At 32.6% G+C, this 23,470-nt stretch overlaps 1 protein-coding gene across 2 annotated transcripts; it reads right to left on the bottom strand.

Annotated features, from left to right (window-relative positions):
* Positions 1-279: 279 nt before the first annotated feature.
* Positions 280-22,681, bottom strand: rdgC (retinal degeneration C). 2 transcript variants are annotated; one of them, XM_013320000.1, is made up of 15 exons: positions 22,647-22,681; positions 11,030-11,395; positions 9,592-9,719; positions 8,343-8,433; positions 7,328-7,473; positions 6,899-7,063; positions 4,112-4,278; positions 3,985-4,021; positions 3,676-3,825; positions 3,422-3,502; positions 2,038-2,223; positions 1,640-1,895; positions 1,178-1,326; positions 998-1,100; positions 280-878 (listed from the first exon to the last, which is right to left on the bottom strand). In XM_013320000.1, exons 2-15 carry the CDS (start codon positions 11,253-11,255, stop codon positions 661-663), a joined length of 2,103 nt encoding a protein of 700 aa, XP_013175454.1. In that variant the 5' UTR covers positions 11,256-11,395; positions 22,647-22,681; the 3' UTR covers positions 280-660. The 2 variants fall into 2 exon arrangements, with proteins under 2 accessions (XP_013175454.1, XP_013175455.1); XM_013320001.1 differs by lacking the exons at positions 11,030-11,395; positions 22,647-22,681 and adding an exon at positions 10,341-10,526.
* Between the last annotated feature and the right edge of the window lie 789 nt (positions 22,682-23,470).

Raw genomic sequence — 23,470 nt, 5'->3', positions numbered from 1 at the left:
AATAAATTTCTACAGTACAGGCATTGTGTGAAGTATTAAATACTTAAAATAGATATTTAAGGATCATTATTAAAAGGTGCAATGCAAATTTTAAGACTATTAAAATTGTTACTTAAAAATCTACAATTAAACGTATAGTTACAACTTAAAAATTATAAAATGCATTTCGAGAAATCGTACTTTTAAATTGAATTTCATTTCATTTATTATTGTTCTATTTACAAATAAAAATATATAATGTTCATAAGTAAATGAGAAATTACGTATAATTTAATAAGTATCATATATTTATACGTGTAAGTTAAAAACACATAAAAGCGATTATATATCACTCTCCAAACCAGATTTTCGATGTACTACATAAAGAATTTAAGCTTAAAGGTAGTACCAATATAGTATTTCTGTTGTATCTTCATCTGTTTACATGTCACTCTCTAATAATCCTGGCCGTCTTGGAACTTCATCGCTGTCAATTAGTTGGATTTCATCCGTATCTTTTGAGTATCGTGCGACGCATTCACCAGTTAAATGAGGGTGACCGTTCTTTGTTCTTCTTGTCACTTCGTTATTTCCGTCCTCTTCAACTCTCAACAACTCTATTTCGACACCAGTTTCATCTTTATCGACCGCCGTCCTGCTCGGGAGGCGGTCAAGCTCCTGTCAGGTGGCTTGGAGTTCGGCCAACTCGTTCTCTTCCTCGTGCAGACTTTTCTCAGCGAGTCTGAAACTCTCCAAAAATTCATTCAAGTCGACCAGTCCATCCTTATTGATATCCATCAATCGGCATATATCAACCAATTGCTCTTGTGTCATCGGATTTGGCATATATTTGCCCAATAATTGACATGCTTCAGAAAACTCCTCCAGGGTTATGTAGCCTGCAAACATAAATTTATTTTACCAAATACACCATGGCAATTTAAAATCCACCTAAGTACATATCAGCGACAGTAAAAGAAAGTTTGTGTAAATTTCGTACAATATAACAATTGTTTACCAGAATTATCTTTGTCGAGAATTTTGAAAATTGCTTCCAAGCTTCTTTTGTTTTTATACAACGTTTCCACGACAGTTTGTGTGTCTGCCTTTCGGCCTCCTCTCTGCAAGCAAACAATGTTATAACATTTTATATTTAAATCGAAAAAAAACACCGTTTTTTTTATATTAATAATCTTACATTAGCATTCAGATCAAACGTATCCATATAACGAACAAGTCGTGTGTCGGGGTCTGTGCGCACAAGCTTGTCCTTCAGCATCCGCCACGGCAGACCTAGGTGTGTGGTCTCCTCCATTGCGTAGCACCAGTCACTTACTGATATAAAACCTGGCATACAAACAATTGAATTAACTAAAAGTCCAATGAAGTATTTGAAGATCGTATCATTGGCTTAAAGAATCTGCACATACGTAGCACTCTTTTATTGCGGTTGTCTAGCAGATGTTACGAATTGACCAATTTAAACACGTTGAAATATTGCTTATCTCAGACTCTATGGAATGCAGTAATTAAAGATCATAAGAAGTCGTTCGTAAATCATTCGCACATCTGCGAAACACAAAGAATCAGAATTTGCAAAGAAACAATAAACAATCAACTCTAAAAAGATATCAGTGCGCAGACTATAAATAATACGTACCACTTTGATCCAAATCCATACTACGGAAGGTGGCCTCCAGCGATCGGCGAGCCATTACAATATGGCTGTGTAGCTCTCGCATGGCAGAGGACTCGACGAGGCCGACACGTTGGCGGAAGGTAAGGCGACGCGTGCGAGACACTGCCGCTGTGTACTGAACGAACTGACGCTCCAGCGAGTTGCCACAGAGCTTCAGATAAGCGCCCTTATTCGAGCCCAGCTCATAGTAATTTGATGCAGAGAAAATTGTTATCACCTATGGAAAAAACGACGATGAAACTACATAGATAAAAGTGACGAACGTTGAGAGCAGATTTCACGGTGATGTAACAGGATTTCTCGGGACCGAGTTCCAGAGAATTTAATTGGTTCGGAAATTACAAGATAGTAGAACTTACGTTCCCATTGTGCAGGATCTCATATCCGCCAGGCTTGCACTCGTGGCTTCTGACGATGAAACTCAATTTGTTCTTCCTTAAGAAAGAGACTGTGACATCAGGGCCAAAGTACGTGCCAGCACCGCGTAGCGCATTCGCCACACATCCGCCAGTGCTTTGAGGATCCGACCATAGTATATCGAATACCTAAAGCGAAGATGATTTCGATAATAATATCTTAAGCATACGGAGAATATCAATTTAGAACGAACAATATCTAATGGCAATATTTACTTAGAAGTCTATAAAATAAACAACAAGCGAATAATCGAACTTGATGTTTTGCTTGTCTATCTATTTCAGCATATTACGTAATTTTTTATTTACGGCCCATAACAGTCTAATAAAAATATGGAATATTAATTAAATACTGGTGCGTTATTACTTCATATCTAACCCATGGGATAGCGTGGTATTTCCAAGGTGACTCCTTGCAAAATACCACGCTATCACTTGTGACTTAACAAAATACATAACATATAATTACATTTCTTCCTACTTATCCGTTATTATTATGATTGTAAGTTCAACGATGCCCAAGGGAAAAGATTAAAAATGTTTTCGTATCAACAAGTCTGCACGACACGATGTGTTAAGGGAAAATAAAGCGTGTAATAGTATATCATAACAAATGAAAATCTAATAAGTATATGATATCGTTAAAAGGATAGGAACTAGCTACAATAACGTTGTTACGTACTCATATTTAACTATATTAATTCACTAGCAACTACACGAGGACGCGCACAGGCGGAGAGCGAGCAAACTTCAGAAACTATTAATTTGCCGAGCAAATTCCATTAATCCGACGCCCGGATGACGTCTATGCGATGAACTTGTATGAAAATTGAATTAAATGCCGCTCCGATTATCCGCTGCACTCGGATGAGGTTAATAAATTAAAACCAAACGAACATTGGACAGCTTACAAACCGTTTTAATTAAAATTTCTTTCCACAATTTTTATAAATATCCATACCGAGCAAGAAAGTTTTGTAAATATTAAATCAATGTTTTTTTCGATATAATTTTTATGTTATCTATCAATGCGTTAGTCATTTTGATTTACGAACAAGGATAATCCTTTAAAAATAAATCTTCAATGAAAAATTCTGGTCCTGATTTATAGATTATGGTCTGGAACGTTACCGATACACTTTGAAATTGTAATACTGATATATAATATAAAGTAATAAATATTATAAATCATCATACACTAAGTATTATTCTCTTCTTGAATACCGAATTTGAACATGTAATTATCACAGGAATTTCGATGATGATTTTTGCAAAAAATATTATACTGAAACAAAAAAACAAATTAAAATAAATTATGATGACTAACCTGTTTCCACTCCACTTTGTCAACTTGTTCAGCGCCAGGAGCTCCGCCCTCTGCCACGGGCGGTCGGAGAAGTGAAACATACTAAGAACAAAAAAATCCAATGAAACTGGGTCGTGATTACATTAAACCAAATTTTACAAGCTTTAAATCTTAATAAATTAGATCGCGATTATGTATATTTGCATGTTATATAAATAAAGCATACAGTCAGCTACGTCATAGAAATGAAACTACTTATTTGTAAAAGTGCTTACTTTATCACGGTCAAGGCTGCGCACCATATCAAGGTCTGTGGTATCAGAGATGCCTCCGTGCACAACGAACACACGGTTGTTAATGATAGTCCCCAGGGGCAGCCAGCGATATACTCCTTCTATAAGCTTCAACAAACGCTCGGCGTTGTGCTGTGTACAAAGTTTTTATTATTAACTAGCTTTCCCCCTTGACAGAACGCGCGAAATTAAAAATCCATCCATCCATACATCCAAACCTTCGCATTTAAATTAATAGTAAGACTAATTTCATATTAAATTATAATCTTTTTTATTTAAATCGATACTCACTCGATATTTTTGATGAACTTCTCTTATAAAGCCGTACCTAAAAAAAAATCGATAAAATTTTTCAATCATTACAAATCTAATTCACTAAATTGAATGAACAGGCAGTACTTGAAATCAACATTGTTACCTAGAATTCATAATGAGGTCTTCGTGGTTGCCTCTGTTCAAATAAACTCCTCCAGGAAAAGCTAACATGCAAGCCAGCAAAAGGAGAAGCACTTCCAAGCTCTTTTTGCCTCGATCTACAAAGTCTCCGTTAAATATGTATGGATTTTCTGGCGAAGGCAGTCCGTTCTGAATCGACAATTTAAATTCATTTAATCGGTATAAAATTTAAAAAGAAAGCGTACTACAGTCAATTTTTAAATTAAAAATTATATTTTAAGTTTCATTTAATCTTTTATATATGTATCGATAAAATGATCTAATTGGCTAGATTTAATTTTCAGATTATCTTAATAGTTCTAAAAACATTCTTAATCTTGTCACGAACTGCAGATATATTTAAATTTGGGTCACGAGACGGATTTATGAGCATTACGATAAAATAAACGTCGGCTAGTTGGGTAAAACCTTCTTGATACTATCTAAAATCTAAAATCTACACGGACCTCAAATGATTTACCTGGTTATACATTCTCAGTACAGACAAGATATTTGACGTTAAATGAAATACATTATTAGGAAAAAACCCGGATTCCATATTGTTAAAAAAATCTTTAAGCAGCTCCAAGTTTACAAAAGACTTATATTAAATATAAGTTCTTAAAAATAAACAGTTGATATTAAGATTTTACTGTGCGTGCATTACTTTTGAATACTTTGATAAATACCATTTGGATTAATTTACGTCTTCCGACTGAACAAACAATCGGTCAATCAATAAAACTACAGGATGTCCATAAATTGAATGACGCGTGCGCCGTTCCATCAATATTGTCGTCCATTTAATTATAGCAATTATAATACATAAATGATTTATCTCCAAAAAAATATTATTCAACTGTGCCAACGTTTTTATATTTTCAGTATATTTAATAAGCTAGCGTTGACCAAGATCCAAGCTTATATTAAGTAATGGTGTGGTAGAAAGATGTTACACGCTAGTTTAGTAAATTTTTATTTGTTCTAATCTTGAAGAAATTTAAATTATGGTTTTAACAGTGGTAGAGCCCGCTTTAACATCTACGCACGAATTGGGCCGGCTCGCACGGTGAAATACCACGACCACAAAACAGAGGCGTGAAGTGGAAGCAAGTCCCCATTTCGTCTGATGAGTGCACACTCATCAGACGAAATGGACTTGCTTCTAAGAGGACTAAATTAAGCCTCCTGGACGCACGTCCAGGAGGCTTAATTTAGTCCTCTTACCCTTCCCACCCTTTTTCTTAGGAAAGGATGGCAAGTGAAAGTAGACTTTCCAGATGAGAGGATGCATGGGAAGGGAAAATGTTTTCTTTCTGTGCATCCTCTTCTCCGTCGATTAAAGGTGGCAAGGCATATGCAATTGCGTATGTCTATGGGCAACGGTCACTTCGCTATTTCAGCGATTTCAGGTGGCCGCTCGCTCGTTTGCCACCTTATGATATAAAAAAAACGAATTTTTGTATCTTTTATCAATGCTTATGTATTCCTAGCAATTCAAATCTCTTACAGAAATTTAACTTAATACTCTAATATTGATAACGACAGTTTCGCATCTAAATATCTGTGTCTGAATTATTCATATGGAATCACACACGGTAAATAATCCTGCAAGCCTTGTTAGCAGACACGTAAATGAGATTAAGACCCATTAATACCTGAGAGGATTAAGGAAAGATATCTGTTTACCGGTCAATGTATATCCAGTTAGCCTAATTAGACAAACGTTATTTGTCAATAATCTGTTAATTATTACAGTTTTGCTTCTAGCAGCTTTTAACAAGTCAAGGCAATTCATTAATAAAATACGCGTACTACTAAGCAAGTATGTGACACTTATTTCGTCAGTAACAATAACTAATTTAAAAACAAACTACTTACCGTGGATTTCTGAGACCAAAATCCCCGTTTATAACATATTGTTGTCTATGTTTTGTCAAAGATAATGACAGGGGCGACGATATGTTTTGTGCGGAGATTTTGGTCTAAGAAAACCACAGTTAGTGAATTTTAAATGCAAATAAATGTAGACCTCCACTGCAGTGACATTTTGTTTTATCACATAATGGTGTCTCTATTTTTTTAAAGTTAATATAGTATCTATCCTAGTGTCACTGCAGTAAGAAAAAGTTACCTCTATACTATAACATTGTTAAGTCTTTAAATGGCATACCAATCAACTACCTTAATTAAAAGTAAAGTCATTTAATCTTAACGTACATGAAATTAGTTTTCATTTTATTACATTTAATGCAATAGTAAATATTAACACAGTTATTTCTGATTTAGCGACCTACATTTCGCACACAAGTCGTAACTAATGTTTACAGAAAGCACGCACTGAGCGACGCCGTAAACTATTGTCACATATGACGTCAGTGCTCTAAATGGAACAGAACGGAACACGTGCGTAGATACCGTAGCGTGCCCATTGATTACACCGACCCTCTATCATGCACCGCAATATATAATATTAAACACGAAACATGTTCGGTGCGGATAACATGAATAATTAAAAAGTTACAATAAATTAATAATAAACATTTTTAAAATTATACTATTTTTATACTAAAATTACATTAAAGTAAGCTATCTTAATTCAATATACTTAGCAAAGTCTAAACTAGAGCTAAGACTATGCTAAGATATTTTTAAAAATCCTCAATGCAATTTGGTTTCGCAAAGAACAACCTCTTAAAATTAGGTATATCCTTTATTTACAGTACATTTCTTTAAGGTAAGGTCGGAAAATTCCACACGCTGTACTAACCTTATGAAATATGACTAGCAAATCATCAAGCTTTCCGTGCAAATCTCCGCAGATCGTGATCTGACTGGAGATAGAGGTGGTCGCAACGTTGATGTTGGGCAGCCGCTTTAGCATCTGCGTCGCCTCTTTCAATATCTGCGCCACGTGCTTTGGATGCAGACGATGCTGAAATATTAAGTAGCTTTATGACTCTGTCTAAGATGACGGCGATGTCGACATGTCTGACTAGATTTCTAACGTCGTCTTTTCACAGCCTTTAGAAGTAATATTTCCTTGTTTTTTGTGTTACATGTTTGTTGTGAATTGAATATTTTCCTTTCTTGTGTTTCTTTCCTATTCGATTTAGATGTGGAAACCGTTTTTCTAGATTACGAAAAGAATTGAATATTTTATTACAAAGTTTTATGCAAACTAAGTATATGTGAACACCTTCTTCTTCCTAAACGCCTCAATCAGTAGGTCGATATCCTTCCTTTGTAGCGGGAACTCGATGTCGGGGCCGCGGGCGGCTTTCGGGGGCGCCGTTTCGTCTACACCCCCTCCCTCGTCAGACTCCTCAGAAAATACTTGCTCCACTAAAATAAAAAATATTTATCAATGTCACGTACGAGTATATTCAAATGGATTCCAAAGATAACGTAATAGTCTACGAATATGTTACATGAATGCGTCATCCTAAACGACTAGTGCTCTATTACTAGAAGCATTTCATATTTGTTCGCACTGAATTTTTCATATGAAAATAGAAAGTATTAGTGTAAACGTAAATACATCATGAAAAATGCAACAGCTTTTATGGCTCTTATAAAATCTAATGGATTGATTTTGCTTACGGTACATGCATTCACTGTTACGGTAAAGGAAAACAACGTGATGCTACCTGCACATATCGGCGAAGGAATTCAAAGATATGTATGAAATCAACCCGCAGTGGGTTAGCGTGCTTGACTATGGCCAAGTTACCCCTAATTTGAGTAGACTCCGCTTGTTGAGGACTATGTATGTGAGTTAACGATGACGATGTCTATGTGTCACATAAATGTTAGAATTACCTCTCAATACTTATATTATAGTTGAATATTTATATAGTTTCCTTTCTCACTATGCATTTCCTCCGCAGTCGATAGAACATCTCAATATGTGAAATAGTCGGCGGAGTTTTTACTTGAAGCGAAATGGAAAAGTGCCCGGGGCGCCTTTTACGAGCTATTTTATTTATTCGTATGATTGCATATCTATGTACTACCTTTGTCTTTCAAATAAAGGGTGTATTTATATTTTAACAGTTATTCATGAATAAAGTGTAAAATATCCGATAATTAAAGCATATTAAGAAGCGTCATCTATATTAACCTCTAAATGTTTAACATCTTAACATGTAAAATCTTACATAAATAGCTTTAAAAAAAAAATTGTAAGCAACTAACCCAACTCAATTACTTACAAACAGAGGCAGTTCTCGAGGTCCTCTCAGAGGAAGGGCGGCCGCTGGTGTCACGCATGTGACTCAGTAGAGCGTTGAAAAAGTTGTATAACTGAAAAATAAACTAAATTAAATCTTATTCTAAAAATCTAACCTGACTGACTCTACGACGAATATAATTGTTACTTCAAATTTGATAATCGTTAATGCCGCTTACGGTACAGAAAGTTACAATGATATATGAAATACCAATAAAACATTAATCTTCTAACAATCGGACAAAAACAACAAATTAATTTTCTCTAGTTTCTTAATTATTTAATTAAATGCAATTAAAATATTTATATAATTGTATAGCACAAGGTAACAGCTCTAGTTTGTAGAGTACGATCTGTTAAGCGATCTTAAAATATTTAAAAGTGTTGAGTGAATCGTTTAAAGATTCCAAATGAATATTTAAGACTACGTCAATATCCTCTCAAACACATCGATATGCACGAATACCGTCGATGTGTAATAAAATATGCTACTCATACATATGAACTAAGCGTGGGTTTTTGAGACTAAAATCTTCGTTTAAAAATATTTTGTTATCACTGTTTTGTCAAAGATGACTATATGTTTTATATAAAAATGTTGGTCTTAGAATCCTACGGTAATTGAATTCTCCATGTCACTGGGACACCGCTGCATTATAAAAGTACATATCCTAACATATTAATTCTCTATTCATTCAAAGCGAATTTATATCTAATATTTTAAAATACAATTCTCATTTAAACATCGAAGCGCCATTTCAATTTACTTAGTTACATTTTCATTTTAAATTCATTAATATACTAAAAAATTCATAGTAAGATGACGTATATGTTGCGTTCTTTCTATGATTAATGAAGCCCCGCAGCGCGTGACACTAACTAGTCGGGCACGCCGCGCCTGCATGCATGTCGATATCATGTTAGCGTGTACACACTGAGTAATCAACCCCTATCGTTCTCATTGCATACCTACTGAGGAAAATAAGCTGTTCTATACTATTTACATATCTATACTGTTATTTTCTTTTACTTGAACTAAAATCTATAGCAAACACTTTTAATAAATCGTATCGTTTTCTTACGGTAAAACATCGTTATACAACTTGTATATATTTGCGAAGAAACTCAAAGATATGTATTAGGTCAACCAAGACACACTGGGCCAGCGTGATTTACTATGGCATTGTCACCCATAATTTAGAGTAGTGTCGAATTTTAAACATATCACTTACTTTAACTTGATCTTGTTCACCGGCGTATTCTATACTTTGGAATATCGTCCAGGTGTACCGCCTGCGCACCTCCATCCGAGCGAGGTACCGTCGATACCATTGCTGGATTAAGATGGCCGCTTTCATAGCTGCCAGAAAAAAACACCTTACGAGTTCAGTTTGTACACCCAAAGATGCTAACAAAGGATTCTCAAATCAACAGAATAACAATATCTTCAATGCAAAAATTCCACTACAATTCTATTCAGCATTTTTATAGCTGCAATTGAATTACTAACCAAACGTCACTTTTATAATGTGAATGAAAAAATCAATATTCCAAGTTTTAGCCAGGTTATTAGGTTAGTCATCAAAATAACATGATGGCTGGCATTTTTCTCGTACAAACAAAAATGAGGTTATATATTCTACTTCGTTATTCACTGTACTAAGAAATAAAATGAAAACCTGAAACAGACTTTCGGAACTTTTAAACTGGGTTCTAGACGTCTCAAAACTTCAAGATAAATAGGATTAAGGGAAAGTTTTGAAACTAGATTAAACATTGTTTGTTTCGGTAGACAAAAGAATATTTATCGTGTTGACCCAAAATATTTTAAAAGATGATATTAAGATTTAATATGTAAGATATAATTTAAATAGTATACACGTTAGTAAGTAATTTTCTAACAATAAATTAAGTTTAATCTTTTTTGAAGTAAAGTAACAATTTGTTATAAATAAGGTTAAAAATAAAATTGAACACAAACAAGCTGGCATAGATTTTTCCTATTACAAGTTGCACAAACTTGATGAAAAATGTCGGTCAAAAAAAGGTTTCATCACTTTTATGAAATGAACTACTTCGCGCTAATGAAAGTCGCGTCGATCCCAATTCGACGAACTTGTATACTTTTTCTGTGTACTTTTATAAATGTCTAGTATAAAATAGCTCGCCGTCATTTCATTCAAATATTATGCTGTATTATTTCTATTTTGAGATGACATGACGTAACGAAACGACACTGATTCAAAAGATAGATCGATAACCATAACTTAAAAGTATGGAAGCACCAAAATCAATTTCATGACAATTTTTTTTTATTTTCAATGAAATATTAAAACATTTTTTTAATATGAAATAGTCAAAGGTCACAATCTGTGAGAATTTTGCTAACTATAATTTATACTAGCATAACCTTGTTATGTAAACGATAAGAAAAAAAATATAGTTGCTTTATGCTACATTAAAACCACTACTAATATATACCTTAAAAAAATTAAGAAGTAAAATATTCTCCTAAAACTTTTTGGTCGTAGCCAATGTGTTTGTGATAACCATATATCAAATAAAATGTCGTCACTCTACCATTAAAATGGCATACGCAAGTAATAAAAATCGCAGAACAAAAACATGTTCGAAATTCAAATAAAATATATTAAATCATGCAACACTCACTTCTTTCAGCTTTTGTCATGCTGACGTCATCCTTCTTCCAAAACTTTAGGAACGGTGCCAACGCCTTCATTGTGCATTCGCCGTTCAATACTCTCTTACCCAACTTCTTGGGAACTTCCTGTTCTATTTCGGAACTTCGGCAGGAAGAGGAGTCATCTCCCATTGAACGAGTCCGTCTCCCACCACGGAAGCTGACGCAGCCGCAGCCTTCCGAGAGGGAGAACATTGTAGGACTCTTGTCCTTCACGTATTTCTTATCTTTTCGTTTTCGAGTACATCTCGGTGTCTTTTGCCGGGTTTTGGGAATCGTGGCTACTGTTTACGGCAACGGTGAGATATGAACATGCCACGAATGAAACAGAGTACCTGAAAAGATAAATACAAAGATTAGTACTGAAAAAGTATTTGAAATTTAACGAAATAAAAAACTGAAACTTTATGTTAAATACTTTTACTACTTAAAATATAATTAAAGAGAGGACAATCTAGCAATTTTATTTCAACCATTAAATTAATTCTAGAAGTTAAAGAACTTTAAAGTTCTTGCAGGATTTAGAAGAGGTATCATTAACAATAAAAAGTAATAACACAAAAACAAGACTGGTGGATTATTTTTGGCATTAACTCCACGTTTATGTACAAATTTTACGTGCAATAAAAATTAAATAAATAAAATTTAATAATACGAGGCCATAACACAAAACGCTAACAAGTTTAGTGCTTCTATAAAAATTTTACGCTGTCATATATCTATACTTAACTGCATGGTGTTTCGAATTATTGGTTATACCTATATAAAGCATAAAAATAACATCTCTATATAGTCTTTAGACTGAACAACACATTAATAGAAGAGAGATATTTACTTAAGTTCAAAGACACAAAAGAACAGTTTTTTCAAACATCAAGACCGTTAGCTACAAATGGAAAGTTCTAGTATTATATGTTATACTAGTTGTCGCCCGCGACTATGTATATAATAATAAGAAATATTTATTCTTCCAGACTATGTTCAATATCTATACCAAATTTCATCAAGAACTATGCGACCGTTCCGGAGATATCATTAAGCAAACATTCATCCATCCATCTAAACATTCGCATTTATAAAATTAGTAAGAGGTAATATTTGATTGCTTTCAAATTTTTAATCGAAATAATAACCAACCGTAACTTTTAGCATAATATTATATATTTTGCTCGGACGACACCAAACAAAATCTCCTAGCTAAATATCTATGTAGTATAACTAACATCAATAGCTTAACGTATCTATTGAAGCATGAAGGTGCTCTAGTATCTATAATAACAGGCAGCTAAGCGCGCTTTTATCTATTAATTGGCCGTATAAACACTTAAAGCTAAATTTTTCTTAGAGAATATGTCTAGTTTAGACATATTCACTAAGAAAAAATCACTTAATTACACATTTAATATTATATTTTTATCAATATTCATAGTAAGAAAAATACTTGAAAAACAATGGATGTTAAATAAGTGATCCTCAATCCCTTGATATGGCATCTTCAGTCAAGTTTAACAACGGCGATTTGAAACCTATTTTAAAGGACGCCTATTTCTGTGTCTTTGCTATTAAATAAAAAATCTACGTTTACATATAAGCTTTACTAACAAAAATATATATATATTATAAAATAACAAACAAGACCTAAACTTTATTAAGACGTTAAAGACAGGAAAAGTAACCAAATATTAATTTGTTTTAAACATTGCTATCTTACTAATCATACTATCTTACTAATATTATAAAAACGAATGTTTGGACGAACGGATTGATGTTTGTTTCAAGGTATCTCCAGAACGGCTGCATGGATCTCGCTGAAAAACGAAATCGCGGGCGATAGCTATTAGCAAACAAACGATATCAACGGATATTCTAATAGTTCATCAGTTTTCGTGAAACAGAATTAAACACATCTTCGTAATGTCGGTAACGAATGTTATTATGCGTCAGAATAGAACAGACGAGTGGACGAATGCCAGATGAAATGGTTTTGTAAACCTCGTAATGTATGACCGAAATTCCAACAGAAGCGGTAACAAGAGCTTTAATGTGTACAATGCGCCAGAAGAACAATTAAAAATGTTAACATTGCAGAATATCAAAATAAAGATAACTATACTGTTTTATGTTGAAACCAAAACTCAAAAACTAAATTTATTATTGTAGTATGTAGTTTTATATTTACAGTAATTTATAGACATATCATCTTATCAAACCATAACAAAATTTTATCGGAATAGCATCAACTATAAATTGTGATACTAAAAAGCTGACTGCATAAAAAAACATTCGCAAACAAAAAAAAATTAAAACAAAATGCACTAAAATGCACCAAAAACACCCACGAAAGCAAGAAATTTCTCTGCTTTATTGAAATATGTCTATACTTTTCAATTATTATTGTTTCGGATTCCTTCTTTTTGAAGTCGGCTAATAACATAAACTCAATAAGAAAATAACAAACAAAGGGTGATTAAGGGTAAAAGAAACCGACAAACGATACGGGCGATATCAAAGAATGCTGCATCTGTATTGGCCCGGGAAAATGATTAGGGTTAAATCCTTCGCTCAGATAGCTACAGAAATAAATATTACCGTTGAAATTAAAGACAGTCTTAGTTTCTTTATATTTGTTCTCTATTATTTTGAAACACATATACAGCTATTCATTGAGCTTGTTCAGTTTATTTGTATGGCTGTCCATAGTGTCCTTAGCTAAGTTTCTTATAAACGACATAAATGTATTTGAACAATACCTTTATCCAGGTGAATTTTCTCTATATTTTACGTGGACCTGACCGGTCATTAGCTATCGAACACCTGTACCACATTTATTTGCCTTTATACTTTAACGGTGTGTCTAATCGAACCGTAAATCTAAATTATTACTAAAAAGAGTATTCATTTTATTGGTTTTCGATGTTAACAAATTGTACAAAAGCAAAACCAGTGAAATTAATGGTTTCATAAAAGTGGGGATTAACAAAGGAAATCTTTTGAAAAAAATATACGATTCTATCGGAGTCAAATTGCCAAACTACCGAATCTATTCACTTAACATTTACACAGTACTATTGGTAAGTAATAAATCAAAAGGAAATAATTACAAATACATGGCTTCGGAGCTCCGAAGCAATTTGTAGATGTTGATATTATCGGCATTCCATTAAAAAAGTTTTGTGGTTTACTTTGTTATTGAGCTTTGTCTGAATGAAATATAACTCGTGGGCGAGGGATTGGGTCATTCTTTCAATTTTAAATTACGTACGTCAGAAATACTATAGTTATATGTTCAAATGTATTTCATATACTTCCGTATTAGAATTTTATAGCAATTTAAATATATTCAAATATTCGTCACACAGTTATATTATATTATATTAAATATTAGTAATATACTAAAGAAGATTACAATAAAAATACCCAAAAATATTGGCACTGTTAAACAGTCGCTAGATCTTTTGTAGTATCATCCATTATTAGTAAATCTCTTTCTCAATGATAAGATTATTACTAACTTTTGCAGCGTAGAAATTTTCTTATCTCATAGTTCCAACTTGGCTGAATCTTCAAGGTACCATAAACTGTGTGTACAGTACAATGATTTACTTGTAGTTTTTTTTCACAGGTAGATCACGCGTATTATTAACACTACATTTTAATACTTTTTCCAAACTACCTACGCCGAAATAAATTAGTCGACAACGCAATGTTCGCAAACTTTATGCTATACGAAAATTACATTTTTAATTCAGATGGACCAGCACTCTAAAATTACTCTTGAACATAACAATTTAATGACGTTTGTTTTCCGTTGTCACCAGATGGGGACTCTGTCCCCGAAACGCGTCACAATTCCGAGTCCCAATGCTAATAATGAAAAGATCGTTTCATACTTATTTCATTTCCGAATTTATTTTTAATATGTTACATGAAATGTTCAAAACTAAAAAATAAATATCTTAGTTATTTTGTATATTTCTGTGGTATTTATAATATAAGTTTATTTTTCAATCCCTTGTAGAATAAGTCATTAATTGTTAAAAAACTAGAGTACTAATGTTTTGTAAATATTTAATATAGATATTTGAATTAAAATACAATTTTATATCCTAATAATGTTGTATTTTGAAGAACTTATCAACAGTATTTTTAAAAATTGTATTAAAACATTTATTTTCTTTTGCTCACACGTAATAAGCTGCCAGTGAATTATATTTAATTGTTTCCTGTCGTTTCTCTGAATGTATATAAATAGGTTACAAGTTAAAAATTGTGAAACACATGCGAAATATTCATTTCTGTTTTTAAAACAATGTCTTGATAGTTAATCTTTGCCAATAAAATTTTACAATATGATGTCTATAGCATTCTATATAAAGTGCTTCATTAGCAGGAAATAAATAAAATAAACACAACACGTAATTTTCCAGCGTGCTCATCGCTTTGGCAAGCTTCTTGAATTTTATTCAAGTGAACTGTATTGGAATGATCGTGTACTCGTCTCGTCAAAAACAAAAGACAAAACAAATTTGAATTACCATATCCATTCATTCCCTTCTCATCTCAGTTCGTAAGCGCTCAGTCACCCCGATCTGTTCTTTTTTTACTTTCTTAATGATATTTGAATGGAAGAAAGTACGACCTTGGTATACATTTTATTTAGTACAAATGTAAATGCTACTTCATAAAAGTTACATTAGGGGTTTTTATATTATTAATCACCCAAGCGAGAAGTACGAAAACATGTTCATTCTTTCATCTTTTTCATATTCATTTCAACAAAAGTAATGTTACTACTCGTATTTTTTTTGACAATGACTAAAATGTAGCTTGCATTAAAAAAACATCACTTTCATTTGTATCAACTTGGTAATCAATAAACATTAAGCAAAAAGCACTATTCCTGTTACTTAGGTTCAAAGAAATCTTTCTTTTTGCCAAAAACATTAATATATTATTTAAAATCAAATATTCTATGAATGATATAAGCGCCTTACAAATTCTTCAACATTCTACCATCTCTATAGGGAATTGCTTTCACGTACGAACGTAAAATGCGGTATTCTACAAAAAAATGTACCTCCATTAAGTTCGCGCAAGAAATAAAACCTTAACCACAACACAGAAAGACAATTTACTTAATTTATTTTTAAGCGTTCTTTGCTGATTGCGTTAAATAAAAACAAACTACTCAATTTCAGAAGTTTATTGACGTTATCGTTAAGATCTTACTGTGACTTCTTAGCTTTTGAAAAATATCATTTTAAAAACCATATCCTCAAAGGAGTAGGTACTAATCTACTTTTTTTATGTTGTAATATTAACAAAAGTTCTGCTCAGTTAAAAATCGATCAATAGTTTACAATTGTATACAAAGCTACGTGATGACATCAACAAATAAATATATCTGTTTCCATTTTGACTTTTGCTTGAATAGACTAATCGTTTCTATCCAAATTTATCCTAATACTAACAATTCGAAATTCTCACATTACTAACTTATTAACTTAATCCTTTAAGTTACTTAACAATTTAGCTTTAAATTAAACCAAATAATAAATAAATAAATAAAGCCATTTATTTCCTTACAGATAAATCATACAATAAAATTTATAACTACTTTTTTTTTTTTTTTTTTAAGTATCTGTAGGAACCCCTATTCGGGTAAAGGCCTCCTCCAAAGATGCCCAATTTTCTCTATCTCGAGCCACGTGTGTCCAGTTAGTGCCGCCTACTTTCTTTATTTCATCATCCCATCGTGTAATCGGTCTTCCTATTCCTCTTCTTCCTTGCGGTCCCTTCCATAAAGTTGTTCTAACTGTCCATCTCTGATCTTTTAGTCTTGCAACATGACCTGCCCATTTCCACTTTTTTTTTAGTGCGAAACTCAAAGCGTTATTTACTTTTGTGATATTTCTTATTTCTGTATGTCTTATTCTATCTACTTTCCTTATATTGAGCATGCTACGTTCCATTCCTCTTTGGCAGGTGTTAATCTTTTGTCTAATTTTGTTGGTAAACTTCCATGTCTGGCATCCGTATGTTAAGCAAGACAAAAGACTTGTGTTCATTATTTTACTTTTCTTGTTAATCGGAAGCTTGCTTTTAAATATTTCTTTAAGACTCCAGTATTTATTCCAAGTTTGTTGTACCCTTCTATCTATTTCGGCTTCGTTACTTGTTCTTTCAAAACTTATTCTTTTTCCTAAATATATATAGCTATCTGTGTATTCTAGTTCAATGTTGTTAATTTTTATTGGAATTTTTGCTGCGTTTGTCATTGTCATCGTCTTAGTAAGATTCATTTCTAAGCCAACCGTTACGCTAGCGGAGTGTAGTGTCTCGACCATTCGTTGTAGTTGGGAGCTTGTCTCCGACAGTAGCACCAGATCATCTGCGAACCTGAGATGACTTAGATATGTACCTTGCACGTTTAGTCCCATATATTTCCAATCTAGCCTGCTGAAGATGGACTCAAGTACAGCTATGAATATTTTCGGAGATAATGGGTCCCCTTGCCTGACCCCTCTTTTTATAGGGAAACTTGGACCGGTTGTTTCTAGTCTTACTCTTCCAGTGTTGTTTTTATAAATACTTTTTATTACTCTTATGTATTCTTCATCTACTCCTTGATCTCTCAAATCTTTCCATATCCTGGTGTGCGACACAGTATCGAAAGCCTTTTGGTAATCAATGAAAGCAATATACAATGATCTCTGATACTCTTGGTACTTCTCTATTATAAGTTCGAGTGTGTGTATGTGATCTATTGTAGAAAAGCCTCTCCTAAAACCCGCTTGTTCAATTGGTTGTCTTGCTTATAAATTTCGGCTTTCTGACAATGTTAACGTTAACATATCATTTCCGCTTCCCGACCATCATAATTTGGTATCAACCGACTTTCCATTAAAATTACTAATAATGCAAACAAGAGTAATCTAAAATTACTCTTTATAACAAGAGATTAAAATTCAATTTCGTATCTCAAATTTCACAAATTTCACAAATTTCAATGTAGGTGGGAAATTAAGAGACACGTAGCTGTCAACACCTCAGCGTAAATTTTATCACGTCGCGGTAACAAAGGTATCCGCTGAATTCAAATAATAATTTATTAACGGATTTTGAGAGATATACAGCTTCTTTGCAGTTGTTTCAACGTTGACAAGTATTTTAACCATCTATTCAAATACCAAATCAGTGCACAGAATCCTTGTCATAAATAAAGTTCGTCAAGCCACAAATGGGCTTACTTGATTGTTGAAAATCTTTACTTAGAAACATATATATTGGAAATATTAATAAGGTCGGTTAAGACAATGAATTAAATTACGAACATCTCAGAGAAGAGAAAAGGATGAAGACCTCCTCATTTTCACCGTCACATTGTCATCGAAAAATTCGACATTACAAGAGTACAGTCTTCATAAGGGTGAGTGATTTTATTTATCAAATATTTTTCATTATTTCAAAATGGAATAATGTACACAATGTAATATTAAAGTTTGTAAATACATCTTGATCTTTAAACAAATTGCTTGACTTACGTATAAACAGAGTTGTTTGCGTGCTTACCTTACCACAGCCCTTAAGTCTTATAACAAAACTTTGTTAATTTATGTCTTCATTCCTTGCTAAAGGGGCAAGTTTCCCAATTTTATCCATTGCAGTACTTATCCTATAAATGAATTATGCAAATACTTATATTTAGGTGCTTTAAAATGTTAAATATGTTTAAATTAAAAGTACTTGTAACCTCAAATAGTGCATATTAATTTAAATAACTATATAATTATTTTTATCATAGCAAAAGTTAGAAGAAATAATGCTAGTATGATAGATTTTTATTAGTTTAGAAAATCCAACGTCAATCTTACGTGAAGCTTAACTTTGCCACATCTTTTCAAAGCAAAAACAAATTTTACTTGACAATTACTGACATTTATGGAGGACTAATAGAGATTTGATTGAATACAAGTTTACAGCATAATTTAGTGATTGCCCGCGCCCACGTTCATGTTACCACTTTCGGTAATCGAAGTGCGTAAAGTTTTATGAGAGGTATATAACTCCTACCTTTGCTGAATATATATATTAATGTCAAACATACAGCAAATTATACATTCCAACATAGTAATATTTGTAAATAAAAAAGACCAGCTACAAATTTACAAAACCATAAACTCATAACTCAGTTACTATAATCTATACATATAAAAATCAATTGCTGTTCGTTAGTCTCGCTAAAACTTGAGAACGGCTGAACGGATTTATCTTATATCGGTCTTGAAATGTACGTGGAGGTCTAGGGAAGGTTTAAAAGGTGAGAAAAATTCAAATACTTGCCGGGAATTCATTAAGTTTTTTTAATCTCGCGCGGACAAAGCCGCGGGCGACAGCTAGTTTACAATATAAACGTTTAGATAGATTGATGTTTGAAGATATATCCTAAACGGCGGCTTGGATCTCGCTGATATTTGACATAGATGTAGAACATAGTCTGGAAGAACACATAGGCTACTAATTATATTTTTTGTTTAATTTCGCGCGGACGGAGTCGCGGGCGGCAGCCAGTAGTAAATAAATCACGATTCTTAACAGCATATAAAATAAATCAAGTGATATGTGATTAAATGCGAGCACGTTAACATAGTATGTCACATGTGTAATGCCCTGTTAACCATGAACCAGTTTAAAACACAAAAGTGATAGCTACACAAACTAACAGTCAATGTCAATTAAAATAACAAAGATATATTATTAAGACGACCTGATTTTTTTTTAAGAAAACGCTTTACCACAGCAGCTTTTTAAACAACCCAAGTATTTTTTTTTATTTTATTCTACTAACACCGATATAAGAAATTAATTCAATTATAGTGGTTTTATTTTTCTTGAAGGAATGTCAAACTTTTTTGTTTAACTGAGACACAGTGTGAATGAATTTCTTCTGGACAAGTTGTAATTACATCTGTCAACAGCAGTCGTCACCTCCGCTGTTTAGTTACAAAACAAAACAACGGAAAAACGATTTTCTAATCGTTGGAATAACACATGTGTTGACAATTCGGAACCCATTAAAATAAATGATAAATTGCGGGATTTTCACAACTGAAACACATTTTATAATTTCTCATAACATTTTGATACGATAAAAAACTTTATTAAAGATTGATATTTAGGTTAAAATGTTAAAAACCAAGAAACTTTTCGAAATGGAACGTTGCCGTTGAAGGAGTTTCTAATAAGATAATTAAATATTCGTAATTGAAAACATAACACAATTGATTTAAATATTGTAATGCACACGCTATACAGTTTAAATAATGATTTTTTGATTAAACTGACAATTCCTTTATTAACATTCAGTGGAAATAAAAATGTGAGATCAGTACTTGAGAACTGCCTCGTGGTTAGACTCCATTAATCATAGCGACGAGCGTCGTAAGCTAACAGACGCCATAGAACGTACGAGCGTGTTTCTTCGCTTTAATTTTTACAAGAACAAAACATTGTGTTCTTGAAGAAATAGTTTTTGTTTCCAAACTGCAGCGAAAGCTAAAACGACTCGTATTAAATGTAAATGACAACATTTATTTACAAAAATAAGCATACATCCATAATATCAAACAAGCGTCCCTGAGCTTAAAAATATACGCGACACTTCTGCAAGGCCGCGATAATTATATGAGTAAAAATTAATAGTTTTATTGATTTAAAGAGAAATTTAAAAAGAGTTTGAACCCATGTTTGTGTTATTTTCAACAGCTAATAAAATTTCAAAGGCCTATTATCAAGAATTATTTATTATACAGTGTTAAATGATGGAATACGAGAGGCTTGTAACGTAGTTTATAAAGATAAGTTAAACATATTTTTTAATCCGAAGCAATAAACCTGGTACGAAAGTAATAAGATAAGATTATAAATGACAAAAATTGAAACTAGAGAAGCACCACGTCTTTTTGATCTCAATAAAAATATTTTTACGTTGAAGTTAGCCGACATGATAATTAAGCCACTCGTTAATGCTCATAAAAAACAGAAAAATATAATTAAGAAATAAAGACACCCAGACATCAACTGGAGGGATACGCTAAGATTAACAACTTTCTGCAAATACACATCACTTCTGTAAACATACCAGTAAAGGCGTCAATTTTATTTTTTTCTTTTAATTGGTCTTAACACGCCTTAACCTTTTCATCATACTTTACCTATCTACCCTTCTGGATCACTGACAAGATTCGCAGACCCTTCTGTTCTTAAACATAAATCATAATAACCCAGGCAATCAACTGGTCAATGTTCATTCAATTAAAATAGTATGAATCAATTGGAATCTGTGTATAATTAGTTCGGGCCAATTAGTGATCCAATAGTGTATAGATTGCGCAAAACAATCGGATAATTCGTTGACGTCCCGTGCAGGCCGGTCCCGAACATTTCCCCAATGATTTGGCAGCTTTCCCCCGCCTATATTTAAATCGTAATCTTACTGAGTCAACGCTCTTGTCGCTCTAACACCCAAAATAAACGATCCTGTAAAGACGACAATTCCTCGAGTTCTACAGTAAATAAATATTCGCGATAAACTTAAGGTGTCGCCATTTTATCGTGGAACGCGAAAGGTATTCCGACAATGCCATTATTAAAGAATTATTGATAACTTACAGAACCAATTTAAGCAACAATATATTGATTCCCTTAATCAAATATTTTTCTTTGAATGAAATGATTTAAACTCTCAACTTATAGTATGATACTGATTAAATTTAAATTAAGAACGCAACTAATTGCCATTGGAGTTGTTCTAAAAACAAAGTCTGAATCAAATACTCTTACTTTACTTCTTTTATTTGGTAAAATATCAGTTTAAATTAGAACTCTGGCCGCAAATAATCATCAGTATTAATACAACATAAAATAGTTTTCCACCGTTGCCACTTTAGCAATAATAAACATAAATATTTGTATTCCATCGCAATAGAAGACCGCTAAAGCATTAAGTCTATCACCTCGTTATCTTTATCCAATTACGATAATTTAATTAGCGAAACGGAACGTGAGCGTGCGTTTATTTTTATACTTTACATGTCAAATACTTTTCATCAATCCAGTAATGACAATTATTCAAAACAAATTAATTGAATAGTTTTAATAAACTATTTATTGCGTTAAACACTACGTCATATTAAAGGAAACTAATAAACTTCATCTCATCCATCACAGCGAAGCAATAAAAAAGTATAATGCTAAAATATTTTACAGCCACGCTCTTTATTATAAAACGTGAGAATGCTATTGAATGGCAACTAATCCGATTTTACAGCCGTGTTATCCGAGAATATATTTAACCCTACACATACTTTTACCATTTCTTATTTATTTACAAACTGAATCTCGCTATTTCCTATATAATATCGACTATTAAAGTTGAATTGAAATTTCTATAGTAATAAATTATTGAACTGATGTGGGATTAAAGGTCTATAACTTTTTTGCTTTATTCAAAAGAAAATGCTCCACGCAATTTGAGCGAAATATTAAACATTAAATTTAATGTTATATTTAACATATGATACTTACTATTAATTAAAAATCACGACTCTCCTTCCACTATAATATTAACAAAATAAAACAAAACTCAAAAAAATAAACTCACAAAAAACAAAACACAAAATAACTCAAACAATAATACAGAGTTATTGAATATACAAAATTAAAATTAAAAGTTTTCGCTCGCAATATTCATGGCTGATATTATTACAGTGGGCACAACCAGGCCGCGCGACGGTTGACTGACTACTGAAGTCTGAAATACCGAGCTCTACTCTCGCCCACTTTCACACTACTTTCGAAGCAATGCATACTGCGGTGTACATACATTGAGGCTTCAGTAAGATAATTCAAGATTCCAACCTCAATAGAATACTAACACTTGATTTTATAAGAATAATTAGTAATAATTATTATTACATAAGCACAAAGTAAGTAATTTAATTTACGTTAAAATATATATTTAAGAACATAATTAGTCCGAACAGGAAAAAAGATATAATTAATAAAAACTGAAGCCTGCAATGAACACCAAACTCAGTATTTATTTTTCATATTTATTGGATGTCTTTTACCCTATTGTTAATTGGTCGTCACCGTCATCCCTAAGATAACATTTTGCTTTTGAACAGAACACCAACAAAAATATTATTACCATCTCTATGTCTCGTAAAAAGAATGCATAAAAATAATTGCTTTAACGTTCTCATAGTATTAAAAAAGACATAGTTATTAACGTTAACGGAGTCTGCTGACGATGGAACTTATTCGATCCGTAATCTATTTAATAATGAAGCCACACGTTGCCCGATCGCCTCACACCTTTATAAAGTCACTGAGCAACGCTACCAAAG

The sequence above is a fragment of the Papilio xuthus genome, unplaced genomic scaffold (assembly GCF_000836235.2).
Source record: "Papilio xuthus unplaced genomic scaffold, Pxut_1.1 DF826115.1, whole genome shotgun sequence".
In the NCBI taxonomy this organism is placed as follows: Eukaryota; Metazoa; Arthropoda; class Insecta; order Lepidoptera; family Papilionidae; genus Papilio; species Papilio xuthus.
The sequence above is the reverse complement of the archived record's forward strand: the minus strand, read 5'-3'. Positions and strand labels throughout refer to the sequence as shown.